Source organism: Psammomys obesus, unplaced genomic scaffold (genome assembly GCF_907164565.1).
Source record: "Psammomys obesus unplaced genomic scaffold, mPsaObe1.curated_primary_1811, whole genome shotgun sequence".
Classification (NCBI taxonomy): Eukaryota; Metazoa; Chordata; class Mammalia; order Rodentia; family Muridae; genus Psammomys; species Psammomys obesus.
The window spans coordinates 185251-197564 of record NW_026596158.1 but is presented as its reverse complement, the minus strand read 5'-3'; the positions used below and the strand labels follow the sequence as shown (position 1 = coordinate 197564).

The 12314-nt window shown below is 54.1% G+C and overlaps 1 protein-coding gene across 2 annotated transcripts in view; it reads right to left on the bottom strand.

The window, feature by feature from the left end:
- Positions 1-836: 836 nt before the first annotated feature.
- Numbl (NUMB like endocytic adaptor protein) overlaps positions 837-12314 on the bottom strand; it is a 21783-nt gene continuing 10305 nt past the window's right edge. For both annotated transcript variants that reach the window (XM_055595007.1, XM_055595008.1), the window contains 4 exons: positions 8173-8362; positions 6707-7012; positions 3752-3874; positions 837-2391 (listed from right to left, as the gene is read on the bottom strand). In XM_055595007.1, coding sequence (XP_055450982.1) covers positions 1739-2391; positions 3752-3874; positions 6707-7012; positions 8173-8362 — 1272 coding nt within the window. In that variant the 3' untranslated portion in view covers positions 837-1738. The remainder of the gene's footprint in view (positions 2392-3751; positions 3875-6706; positions 7013-8172; positions 8363-12314) is intronic.

The following is a 12314-nucleotide window of genomic DNA, read 5'->3' as shown; positions in this document are numbered from 1 at the left end:
AACATGATTTTGTGCAATATTCTGGAATATTCTGTGCCTGGGGCTTAGGGGGGGGGGGGCGGGGGGGGGGGGGGGGGGGGGGGGGAGCTCTGGATGCCAGATCCCAGCCTGTTTCTAAGCCTGGCTTAAAGCCTAGCCAGAGGCTGGGTTTAAATCCCATCCCAGCTTCCTCCTCCTTCCCCAATCAGCTGTGTGACACCCACTAAGAAATAGGAACAGAATATTCCAGAATATTGCACAAAATCATGTTGTTTTCAAGAAGTACAGTTTGATGTGTATTTATCTCTGTTTTTTAACACAGCCCTGGGGATGGAACCAGAGCCCCACGCGTGCTAGGCAAGCACTGTCACTGAGCCAATATCCAGTGTGTATGTGTACAGACCCTCAGGTCCTTCATGCTGTCCTTGATCAAATTAGCTACGTGTCCTAGGATGACCTTGAACTCCCGATTCCCTTGACGCCAGTGGATGCCAAATGTGCTGGTGCACGTCTTTAATCCTAGTGCTATGGGTGCAGCGGCTGGTGGAGCTGACTCTTGGGCCAGCCTGGACTATCAAGTGAGACACTGACTCTCAAAACAAACAAAAAACAAAACACGAAGAAATTGCTTGGGGGAATTGAGCTTTGGCAAGTGTAACTGACAGGCATTTCCCAGCATGGCCCAAGATACACGATTAACCGACTGGAACGCTGTTACCAAACCAACTAGCAATAACTCAGAATGTGCCTTTCTGATTCCTTGGCTCAAAGTCGGGTAATAATTAAGAAAGGGAGCCGGGCGTGGTGGCGCACACCTGTGATCCCAGCGCTTGGGGAGGCAGAGTCAGGTGGATCGGTTTGAGTTCCGGGTCTACAAAGCAAGCCCGGGTAGGCTAGGATGGCATCTGAGACGGCTTCCAGGTCCCCAGTGCTGGGATCACAGACAGGGATGGCCAGGCAGTAGGAAAGGCTCTCAGAGTCCTCTCCCACACACACACCTCGACTTCCCAATGGCCACCATTATATTCTTCCTTTATTGGCTGTCCTTGTATAATACAAATCTGCAAGTTTAGATACAAAAAAAATCTGGAAATAAAAGATAGAAAAGTACCCGCCAGGCACCCCTCCTTCTTCTCCTGGGACCCCCTCCCAGCGGGCACAGACATGAGGTAACTGAGCATCTTCAATCCTCCCCCTCCCCTGGGCCCCCAGTCAGCCCCACCCCAGTGAGACCTTAGCCTTCTGGAAGACATGGCCCCCGAGTGGGGGAAGGGGGCAGGGCAAGCACAGCACTGGCAGTGAACGCAGCGTGGGCAGAGGGAAGCCCTTAGCTTGTGCTGTGTGTAGGGGCCAAGGAGGAGCTGGACCAGGCTTAAGGTGGGCCCAGGAGTGCCCCTAAGCGGACATCCCTCCTCCATCCTGCCCAACACTGGAAGGTGAAAGGGCGACAACAGAAACTGGGGAAAGTGGCTTGAACAGAGGGCATTCCGAGTCTGGGGCTGGGGAAGGGGCATCGCCAGCCTAAGTCTGGCAGTGAAATGGTTCCCCTCGGCCAGGCCAGGTCCATCCCTGAATTCCATCCTGGTGCAACGTAGGCATCACAATATTGGTTCTGTAGTGGTTTGTGAGGGGTGGTGGCGAGAAGGGCTTAGAAGGAGCATCGAGGGGCGCAGCTCAGGGAGCAGCACGGGGGGGGGGAGGCCTCCCCTCCTGAGTGTGTTGCACTGAGGCCGATGGAGTGGGAGCGGGGTAATTTGGGCTACAGTTCAATCTCAAAGGTCTTCTGCAAGTCACCAGAGAAGGGGTTGGAGGGCTTCTCCACTGCGGGTTTGCCTTCTAATGCTGCCCACTGGGCCTCGAAGGGGTCCAACTCAGGGGCAGGGGCAGGTGCTGGCTCTGGGGGCCAGGGGGCCCCACTGGGGCGTGGGCGGGCCTGGCCCCCAGGGGCACTGGGTGCAGCAGGTGGGGGGAAGGCCCCAGCTTTTCCAAGCAGGGTGGCAGGTTGGGGCTGGAGCTGGGCAGCTGAGCAGAAGGCGTTGGCCACCATCTGTGAAGGGGTGATGCCCACCACAGGCACCCGGGGCACCGGTGGATAGCCCAGGCCTGGGTAGGCGGGTACACATGGAGGCTGCATGTGTGTGGGCGGCAGGAAGACAGCCACCCGGGCAGCTGGAGTGTCGAAGGGCCCCACGGGGGCAGAAAAGGGTTGAAGGGTGGGGGCCATGGTGGGCATGGGTGGCACCGAGGTGGCTTGCTGCTGCTGCTGCTGCTGCTGCTGCTGCTGCTGCTGCTGGGCCTTAGCCACCTGGGATACTTCCTCCAACCATCGCTCGGCCTCTGAAGGTGTCCGCTTGTGCCCGGGCTGGAAGGCAGCTGCAGGGGGTGCCGAGGGCTCACCCCAGGCAGAAGTCCCTGCAGAGAGGCAAGCGAAGGGCACAGGTTGCTATGAAGAATGCCAGGTGTTGGAGCCAGGTGGCCTGGGGGTCGGAGTCAGGTTCTCCAGCCTCTGAATTCCAGTTCCCACCCACCGTCCAGACCTTGAGCAGATCCACCACCGTGACCCACAACAGGTGTGCAGGGGCCGCACGTACAGCTCTGAGACTCGACTGTGCATCTCGCCTTGATAAAAACGTCTGAACAGACCAACGCTCGACACCCATGCAGCCCGCTGCCCTTCACTGGCCAGTGCTGTCTGATGTCAGAGATGAACATCACCTTAGTTCTGGTATTTATCTATCCGTCTGTCTATCTGTCTATCTATCTATCTATCTATCTATCTATCTATCTATCTATCTATCTATCTGTCTGTCTGTCTGTCTGTCTGTCTGTCTGTCTGTCTGTCTATCTATCTGTCTGTCTATCTATCTGCCTATGTATGTATCTGTCTGTCTATCTACCTATATATGTATGTATGTATGTATCTATGTCTGTCTGTCAATCTGTCATCAATCTATGTATCTGTCTGTCTATCTGCCTATGCATGTATGTACGTATCTGTCTATCTATCTGTCTATCTGCCTGCCTATCTATGTATCTATGTATCTATCTGTCTATCTATCTGCCTGTTTGTCTGTCTTTCTGTCTGTCTGTCTGTTACGCACATCACTGTTCTGCCTGCATGTATGTCTCTATGAGGGTGTCAGCTCCTCTAAAACTGAAGTTACAGACAGTTGTGAGCTGCCATGTGGGTGCTGGGAATTGAACCTAGGTCCGCTGGAAGAGCAGCCAGTGCCCTCAGCCACTGAGCCATCTCTCCAGCCCCGATTCTAGTGTTTCCAGGATTATTTTCAGAGGCTCAGAGTCTATGGCAGCACAGGTCTTTCTCAGGCTGTACTACCCTAATGTGGGAAGATCCAACTGCCTTAGGTGTGTATTTTGCTAAGGTTCTGGGGGTTCATGTTTAACGTTTGAGATTCTGAGAAAGTCCAGGGGTTGGGGAAGTCCATGAGATGACCTCGTGGACCTGAGGTGACCCCATGCTTCTAAAACGATGTGACATCGAGGAGACAATACAGGGACCCAGGCTGATCCTGAAGCTCTAAGCCTGTCAGTCTAAGTGAGCTTCTACAACAGGCCACAGCATTAAGAGGTTTCCTCATTTTCATCCCACAGTCCTAAGTCAACGCAGTGGCTCTAAAACAACCCCGCAGCTCTGAGGTAAGCCACGGCTCCAAGGTTCTAACCCTGAGCCACCAAGCTCCCTGGATCTCCAGGAAGGCCTTCTCGGGCAAGGGACAGCAGGGGAGAGCGACCGCAGGAGGGCTGTGCTCACCCGTTGAGGCGGACGGTGGCCCTGAGGCTGGCGCTCCGGCGCTGGCAAAAGAGGAGCTGATCTGTGTGCACAGGGCATTGATGCCATCGCTGTCGCCGGGACCAGGAGGCTCCATCTCAGGCACTGTGAGGTCACAGAATGGTAGGGATGAGCAGACAGCTCTGGCCTGCTGCAGCCAGCCTTCGCTCTGCATCCTCGGCACGTGTGACCCGGACTGCTTTTCTCCCGGAGGTGTGTAGCTCGCTAGGTGGCCATGGCTACTGAAGGGACTGTGCACATGGATGTATGCGACGAGCCAGCAGGGTGACAACAATGGCCGGTGCGTGCCATTTACTAACTGACAGTCCCAGGGAGCCTAAGCCAGGGCCTCAAGATCTAAGTGACTATAACCACCAGAGATGTTGACAGCTCTCAACAATGTGCACTAACTAAACAGTGCATCTGGCCATATGGATAGTAGGTGCATGAACCTGAAGGAAGGGATGCTGACCAGAGATGCTCACTGAGGGGATCATATAATCATATATCCTAACTCTGTGCTAGAGAGCCCTGGCCTCCCCGCCTGGCCACCCCACCTGGTCTGCCCTAACACACACAGCATCATGGCAGAGATGAAATCATGCTAGCTAGAGACAAAATGGTGCCTCCTAAGAGCCTGGGAGGAACAGCAAGCCACAGACAGGCATGTGTGGTACGCAGCAGACCTCTAGGGCCTGCTGGGGTCCGCTAGGGAACCCAAGGGGTGGCATATGTAGTTTCCAGATGAGTTTCCGTAATAGGGGCATGTGTTCACCCAAAGAGGCAACAGGAGGTCTGGGGTTGTGACCTCCCAGTGTGACAGAGGTTCAGATCTGTGCCATCCCCCGAGGCCACCTGTGCACTGCAGACGTGCATTTGTGTGGATCTGCGGTTTCCGGGTTTGTGTGAAGCTAAGAGTATGGCGTTTTAAGTGTAAAACTCTGGGCACGTGATTTCTGTACGCATGAACTCTGAGTCTGTGACTTCCAGCGTCTGTATGGCCACTGACTCTCAAGTGAGTGTGCGACTGGCTACGGGCGGGGAAGGCTCCTGGGGAGCCTGCCTCTGAAGCACACGTCAGAGTGTGTGCGGACAGCAAACGTGAGGGCGCGTGACAGCCGAGGAGCGCTGCAGGACACGTATCGCTCTCACTGTCATCTTCTCTCAGCCCGATGGAAACCCATCAGCACCCCCCCATCTCCACCGCCACGGGAGCCAGGAGCCCCTCACGGGGTGTGGAAGCAGCGGCAGGGTCAGTCTCACGAGAGCCCCTCCCCTGTCTCCCCGTGGCAACAGCCTAGTACCATACCAAGCCTTTCATCTCCTGGGCCCACGGCAGACAGTGCTTTTATAGACATTATATTGCTAGGTAGCCCATGCTGGCCTGGAGAGCACGGCCCTTCTGCCTTTGAGGGCTGGAATGCCGGGGAGGGCCAGTGTGTCTGGCTCAGGCTTTGCTTTTGGACCACAACAAATAGCACCTCCTTTCATCCCCTGCCCATGACAGACACTGATAATCAAACACAAAGCTTCCCCAGCCCCCACTGCCGCTGCACTCTTTGCTTACTGTACCCGTGACTTGGACAGACCTTGTAATTCCACATTCTGGAAGTCGCCTTTGGGCAAACACAGAAGATACTGCTGTAGTGAGAACTGTGGGTTCTCAGAAGACCCAGTGATACCATGTGAGTATGTTTTTATTTTAACCCCAGGTGTGGGACACAGAGCAGCCACTTGTGCACTGGCGGGTGTGACCTTCGCCAGCTGAGGACAGTTGGCAGTTGGAATTCTGGGGACTTTTCCGGGGGGATAAATGCCAGGGCCCCAGATGGGGGTGGGGGTGCTCCAAGGAGGCTGCTGCCCGCCCTGCTGCTCCTGGTGGATGTTGTTGCCATTTGTCAAGCAGTTGTGAGCAAAGAGGAGAAGTGAAAGAAGCTGGGTATCCTCAGCGAAGATCAGCCCTGCCCCAAGGAACTCCACCTCCCTGATCGGCAGGAAGCAGCCTAAAGAGGTCTGCCTGTCTTTCCCTCTAACCTTCTTTCTCTCTTAGTGTTCGAAGGGATTGAGGTAGAGTAGTGAGGGATAGATATAACAACCTAATAAAATAGATTTGAAAAACAGTAGCCAGCTGTGGGGGAGCACGCCTTTAATCCCAGCTCTCAGGGAGGCAGATGGCTGTGAGTTTGAGGCCAGCCTGGTCTACAAAGTGAGACCAGGACAGCCAGGGCCACACAGAGAAACAAAACAAACAAACAAAAAAACAGTAACAACAAAATACTGCATATTGCTGCTTTCTTTCCATGGCAAATTTTCCTAACTGACCGAACTCCAAAATGATCTCTTGGCTCACAGCAGATATGCGGATATTGGGATGTATGCTATCCTCTCCCCTCCCTGACCAAGGCAGACATAGCTAATCTATTACAGTTCTCTCCCTTCCTGAGCCAGAGAGATCCCTTTACCATTCATGTAATACATGTCACAGATCCGTCGAACAAATGTTTGGAAAGAGTATGAAATTACCGTGCTTCTGTCCTGGGCCAAACAAAATCCATGTTGTTTGTCTCCTTCCCTTACCAGGGAGGCTCACCCGCCCGAGCAGATGTGTGCCACCTTGGCTGCGACCCCTAGCAACAGCAGACACTACCAGCTGACTGTGCCACATTTCCACCCTTGACCCGCAGCAGGATGACTTAGCAACCATGACTGGGGCCAGCTCTCTTCCGCTCTTCGATCACGGCCCACACTGTTCACGACCATAGGTTCCCGCTTAATCTTTTCCCCCGGCAGACAGTACTGATCAATCACAGTGTATACCATCTCTCTTCTATCAGACAGTGCCGACCGGTTCCGGAGGTCCCTCTCGGCCAACCCCCGGGCTCACCCGCCGAGCCGGGCTCACCCGCGCCCTTCACCTGCCCGCCGCCCCGGGCTCACCTGTGCCTTTCACCTGGAAGTCTGTCCGGCGCTGGAGTGTGGAGGGCAGTTCGTTCAGCCGCAGGCTCAGCTGCCGTTTGAAGGGCGAGTTCTTCTGGCTGAGCGCCGGGAAGCCGCGGAAGGAACCCTGGCGGACGAGCTGCTCCAGAGGCGCGTGGCGCCGGGGAATGGCGGCCGCGGTGGTGCCTGCAGCCACTGGGGTGCCTGCCTCCCCCTTCTCACCAGGGGACGTGGTGGCCGGCGTTGGAGACACATGCCCCGGCTGGGCAGGACCAGGAGCCACAGCGGGGGCAGCCGCTGCCTCTGCTGAAGACACAAGAGCAAGTCTGTTAGTGATCTTTCTGAAGGCGCTGGAGGCCAGGCCCAACAGGCCTGTGTTAATGGCAATGCGGACGGGCTGTTGTGTTCACTACCCAAACAGTCTACGCTGAGCTACATCCCAGCCTCAGACTGGTGGATTCTAGGAAAGTACTTGTACGTTCTTACTCCCAACCCCACAGAGCCAGGGTTCTCTGTGTAGCCCTGGCTGTTCTGGAACTCCCTTAGTAGATCAGGCTGGCCTTGAACTCAGAGATATGCCTGCCTCTACCTCCTAAGTGTAGGAATTAAAGGTGTGTGTCACCAACACCTGCCTAAAAAAGTACTCTACCACTGAGCCACACCCCAGCCCCTCACTTGGGGATTCTAGGCAGGTGCCCTACCACTGAGCCACACCCCAGCCCCTCACTGGGGCCTTCTAGGCAGGTGTTCTACCACTGACACCCCAGCCCCTCACTGGGGGTTCTAGGCAGGGTCTCTACCACTGAGCCACTCCCAAATTCCTCACTATGGCTTAGGGCTTCTTTCTCATCTTCCAGAATGAAGGGAGAGGCCTGGCCTGGAGCCATGGTGGCATCCCTGGACAGTCTGGAAACAGGAAACCAGCTCTCCCCTATCTCATTGCTGTATTGCTTCAGTAAGTCCCCTGCCCTCTCTGGGCTCCAGTGTCCCTGGGCCACCACCTCCCTCAGTCCTCCCTGAAAGGTCATCAAAGGCAGCACTGAGGTCAGGGTTCGAAATAAGCAGCTTTGTGTGTGAGGCTAGGTGTGATAAGCCTGAAAGGTGGTGCCAAAGGCCAGGGTTTAGCTGATTGTGTGTGTGTGTGTGTGTGTGTGTGTGTGTGAGAGAGAGAGAGAGAGAGAGAGGGCCTCAAACCCCCCTCGGGCTGTGCAAGCAGCGCAATGCTTTCTGTAGCTGTGAAAATCAGAGCAGCCTTTGCATACAGTCCCCTCCACGAAGTCTTGCGGCGGCGCGGAGAGGGCCGGCAATCTTCATGCCTTTTCAAAGACTGCTTTCCTTAATCTTCATTCGTATTTCATGTGTGCGAGGGTTTTGCCCGCACGCGTCTGCGCACCACGTGTGCGCAGTGCCCTGGGGCCGGGGTGCGCGCCCCCACCGCCGTGCGCCCCCTGGCGCGCGGCACCCACCTTTCTTCTTGTCCCCAGCCTCGCGTTCGGCCGGCCGGCCGCCCCCTGACAGGCGGAAGGAGCCCTCGCGGGCGAAGCTGGTGCGGCTGGCGTCGAAGGCGGCTGTGACCCCGCACTCCTTCTCCCGTCGCTGCTTCCTCTCCAGGCAGGCTGCGAACGCGCAGCCCACCGCGTGGCTCAGCCTCTCGCCCTGCGAGGAGAGGTGGCCCGTTAGGAAGGTGGCGCAGCCTGCCGCGGGGGCCCGGCCGAAGCCCTTGGCCTCTCTGGAGCTGAGCGCGCATCCGCACCCAGAGGAGGAAAGCAGGGAGCCTCGCGCGCGAGGACGCAGCGCAGTTCCAGGCTGGGAGCCGAGGCGGCCACAGTGAGCTCCAACACCCTCACTCCCAGCACAAAGCTAGGTGCAGTAGTGCCTGGGAGGCTGTTTCAGGCAATTACCTGAGTCAGGAAAACCAAGACCAGCCTAGGCAGGTGATGATGATGATGATGATGATGATGATGATGATGATGATGATGATGATAATAATAATAATAATGATGATGACGACACGCTGGGTATGGTGGCACACGCCTTTAATTCCAACACTCAGGAGGCAGAGGCAGGTGGATCTCTGCGAGTTCAAGTCCAGCCTGGTGTACAGAGGGAGTTCCAGGACAGCCAAGGCTGCACAGAGAAACCCTGCCTCAACAAACAAAACAAAAAACAAACAAACAAAAGAAAGAAAGCAAAACTAAGGTGGAAAATGATAAGATGGCCCGTGTTGACCTCTAGCCTCCACATTTGCGCACACGTGCACGCACACACAGACAATAAATATAACCATAGGTACAAGGTACCTATGCTACAAAACACTGCCTAATGGAAAGATAGCCCATGTGCCTAGACTGGAAGAAAAATGGGCAAGGCAGGGATGTTCCCCAGAGCAAGTTGCAATCAGTGAAAGCTCTGTCAAAACCCAATGTTTCTGTCAAAACGATGCCTTTGCAGAAATGGAAAAGCCGATTCTGAAATGCACATGGAATTCTGAAGGACCTAGAACAGCCAAGCCAATCTTGAAAATAAATCAAAGTGCTAAGTGTGGCTCGAGCCTTTAATCCTAGCATTTGGGAGGCAGAGGCAGGTGAATGTCTGGGAGTTTAAGGCCAGCCTGGTCTTCATAATGAGACTATGGCTAAACAAACAAAAACCCAAAAACAACCAACCAGCCAACCAAATTCTCTCTCTCTCTGAGTCTCTCTCAAAGTGCCCTGGAAATCACTGCATAGCTCTGGATGGTCTTATTCCCAAGTGTCCGGCCTGGAACCATGACCAGCTTCACTGCACAATTTGAAGTTCTAAGAATTTCATTTTTGGGCTGGAGAAATGGCTCAGTGGTTATGAGCACCATTTGCTCTTCTAGAGGTCCTGAGTTCGATTCCCAGCAACAACATGGTGGCTCATAGCCATCTATACTGGGATCTTATGTCCACTTCTGGCATGCAGGTGTACATGCAAATAGAGCACTCATATAGAAAGTAAATAAATCTTAAAAATAAATTAAATTTAAAAATTCACTATTAATAGCCTGAAATCCCAGCATTTGTTCAAGGTTATCCTTGGCTACATAGGGAGTCTGAGGCCAGCCTGGGCTATATGGCAGTCTCTTAAAAACACAAAAGGGGGTCTAGAGGGAGGGCTGGTAGTTAAGAGCACTGGTTGCTCTTGCAGAAGACCTGAGTTTGATTCCTAGCACGCACATGGCAGCGCAGTTACTTCTGTTCCAGGGGCTCTGGTGCCCTCCTCTGGCCTCTGCAGGTACTGCTATTAAAGAAAAAAAAACTCTAAGGAAGCCTCCTCCGTCAGCCGTGGCCCACGCTGGGCAGCCAGTAAGGGCCTTGATCTGAATCCCAGCACCCACGTGAAAAGCCAGGCATGGCTCCTTGTACCTACAGCCCCAACACTGCAGGGCAGAGACAGGCAGGTTCCAAGAACTTGCTCGGTAGCCAGCCTAGCCAAATTGGCAAGCTTCTGCTTCAGCGAGAGACCCCGTCTCAAGGCAATGAGGAGAATAGAGGAGTGTCAAAACTGAGATGTAGTCATGACATACACCCCAAATGAGGTTCAGCCACCTGCCTCAAAAGCCACCTGAGAGACAAAGTAAGCCAGGCGTGGTGGCACAGGCCTGTAATCCCAGGCAGGGAGAGGCGGCCAGGTCTCTGTGAGTTCAAGGCCAGCCTGATCTACAAAGTGAGTCCAGGACTGCCAAGGCTACAGAGAAACCCTGTCTCAAAAACAAACAAACAAACAAACAAACAAACAAACAAACAAAGTAAAAGAGCTAAATTAAGTGGCAAGTGGAAACAATGTATTCTATGTGGGCACATTGTAAGGGACCAAGTTGAAAACTTAGCTGCCTGTGATGACAATGAACCAAGGAGACGCCACTGCAGTTATCCCCAGGCTGGAGATGTCACTGTGCCCAACATCCCACACAGCCAGGCACCACCAACCCCCGGGCAGCAGAGCTTTCAAAAATAGCCACAGCAAGTCTGTCAGCCATGTGTTCATCCAAAACTTCTCAGCCCCCCTCATCGAGGCTCTGTCCACCCCCACCTAGCCTGGAGAGACCTTGGTGGCTCACTGGACACACAGCCCCATGGGGCCCAGGCTGGGTGGTGTCAAGATCATGTCCAAAATGGTCCCTCGGCTTCCGACCAGCACGCTGGTGTCCAGTCCCTTACTCTCAGGCTCATTTGCTGGAGACTCACTTTAAAGCCTCAGGTCTGCTGTGGAATCCGTGCTAGGAAGATTTACGGAGAGGTGAGGTGACGGCTGGGGTGGGGCTGAGACTAAGCTAGGCAGTCTCCCCATGTAACTACCTGGAAGGCTTAATGAAGGAGAGACTCCGGAGCCAGGACCCCAGCTAGGCCTTCCTCAAACCCTGAAAGACCCAGCCAGACAGCCTAGCAGGTAAGGGTGCCATGAAGGCTGATGAGCCTGATCCACACGGTGGGAGGACAGAAGTGACTTCTGGATGTTGTCCTCTGATGGCTACACGAACTATGGTCCACGTGTGCACAGGCATGCTCAAACACACGCACGTGCACACGCACACTGGTGCACGCACGCACGCACGCACGCACAGGCACTTGCAAACAAAGTAAATAAACATAACCTTAAAAAAGAAACACGTCCTGGCTGGAGGGATGGCACAGTGGTTAAGGGCACTGGCTGCTCTTCCAGAGGACCCACAGCCAGTAGGTAACCGACAACCACTCTACTCCACCACACATGAGAAATAAAATACAAAATGTACATGTTTAATATTTACTGTGTGTGTGTGTGTGTGTGTGTGTGTAGGCTAGACAAAGGACACCATGTGGGAGCTGGTTTTCTCCTTTCACCACGTAGGTCCTGGGGATTGAATCAGTGCGTCAGACTTGGCAGCAAGCGTCTTTACCATCTTCATGGATTTCTTTTGCTGGTTTGTTTTCGGGTTTTCTTTCTGAGACCCGGGCTCTCTGTGTAGCCCACGCTGGCATGGCCTTCAGTGTGCAGCCCAGGCTGGCCTCCAACTTGCAGAGCTCCGCCTGCCTCTGCCCGGCAAGAGCAGGGATTAAACCTGCACCACCGCTCCCAGCCTACTCTAAAAAATATTCTTTTTAAAAAATGTTTAAGTGTATGGTGGTTTTGGCTACATCTGTGTAAGTGCTGTGTGCATTTCTGGTACCCCCAGGGGCTAGAAGAGGATGCCAGATGTCTTAAAACTGGATTTACGGGAACTGCTGTGGTGATAGGAATAAAATCTTGGTCCTCCTCAATGGGTACTCTTAATTGCTGAGCCATCTCTCCAGACCCCCAAATAAATCTTTAAAAATAAATAAATACCCCCCCCCCAAACAAAAATGTATGAAGGCTGAAGGAACACTGGAAGCTATTGAGACACGGACTGAGCCAGGCAGTGGTGGCGCACCCCTGTAATGCCAGCATTCGGGAGGCAGAGGCCGGGGAGCTCTGGGAGCCTGAGGCCAGCCTGGTCTACAGAGCGAGTCCAGGACAGCCAGGGCTACACAGAGAAACCCTGTTGAGGGAAAGAAAGAAAGAAAGAAGGAAGGAAGGAAGGAAGGAAGGAAGGAAGGAAGGAAGGAAGGAAGGAAGGAAGGAA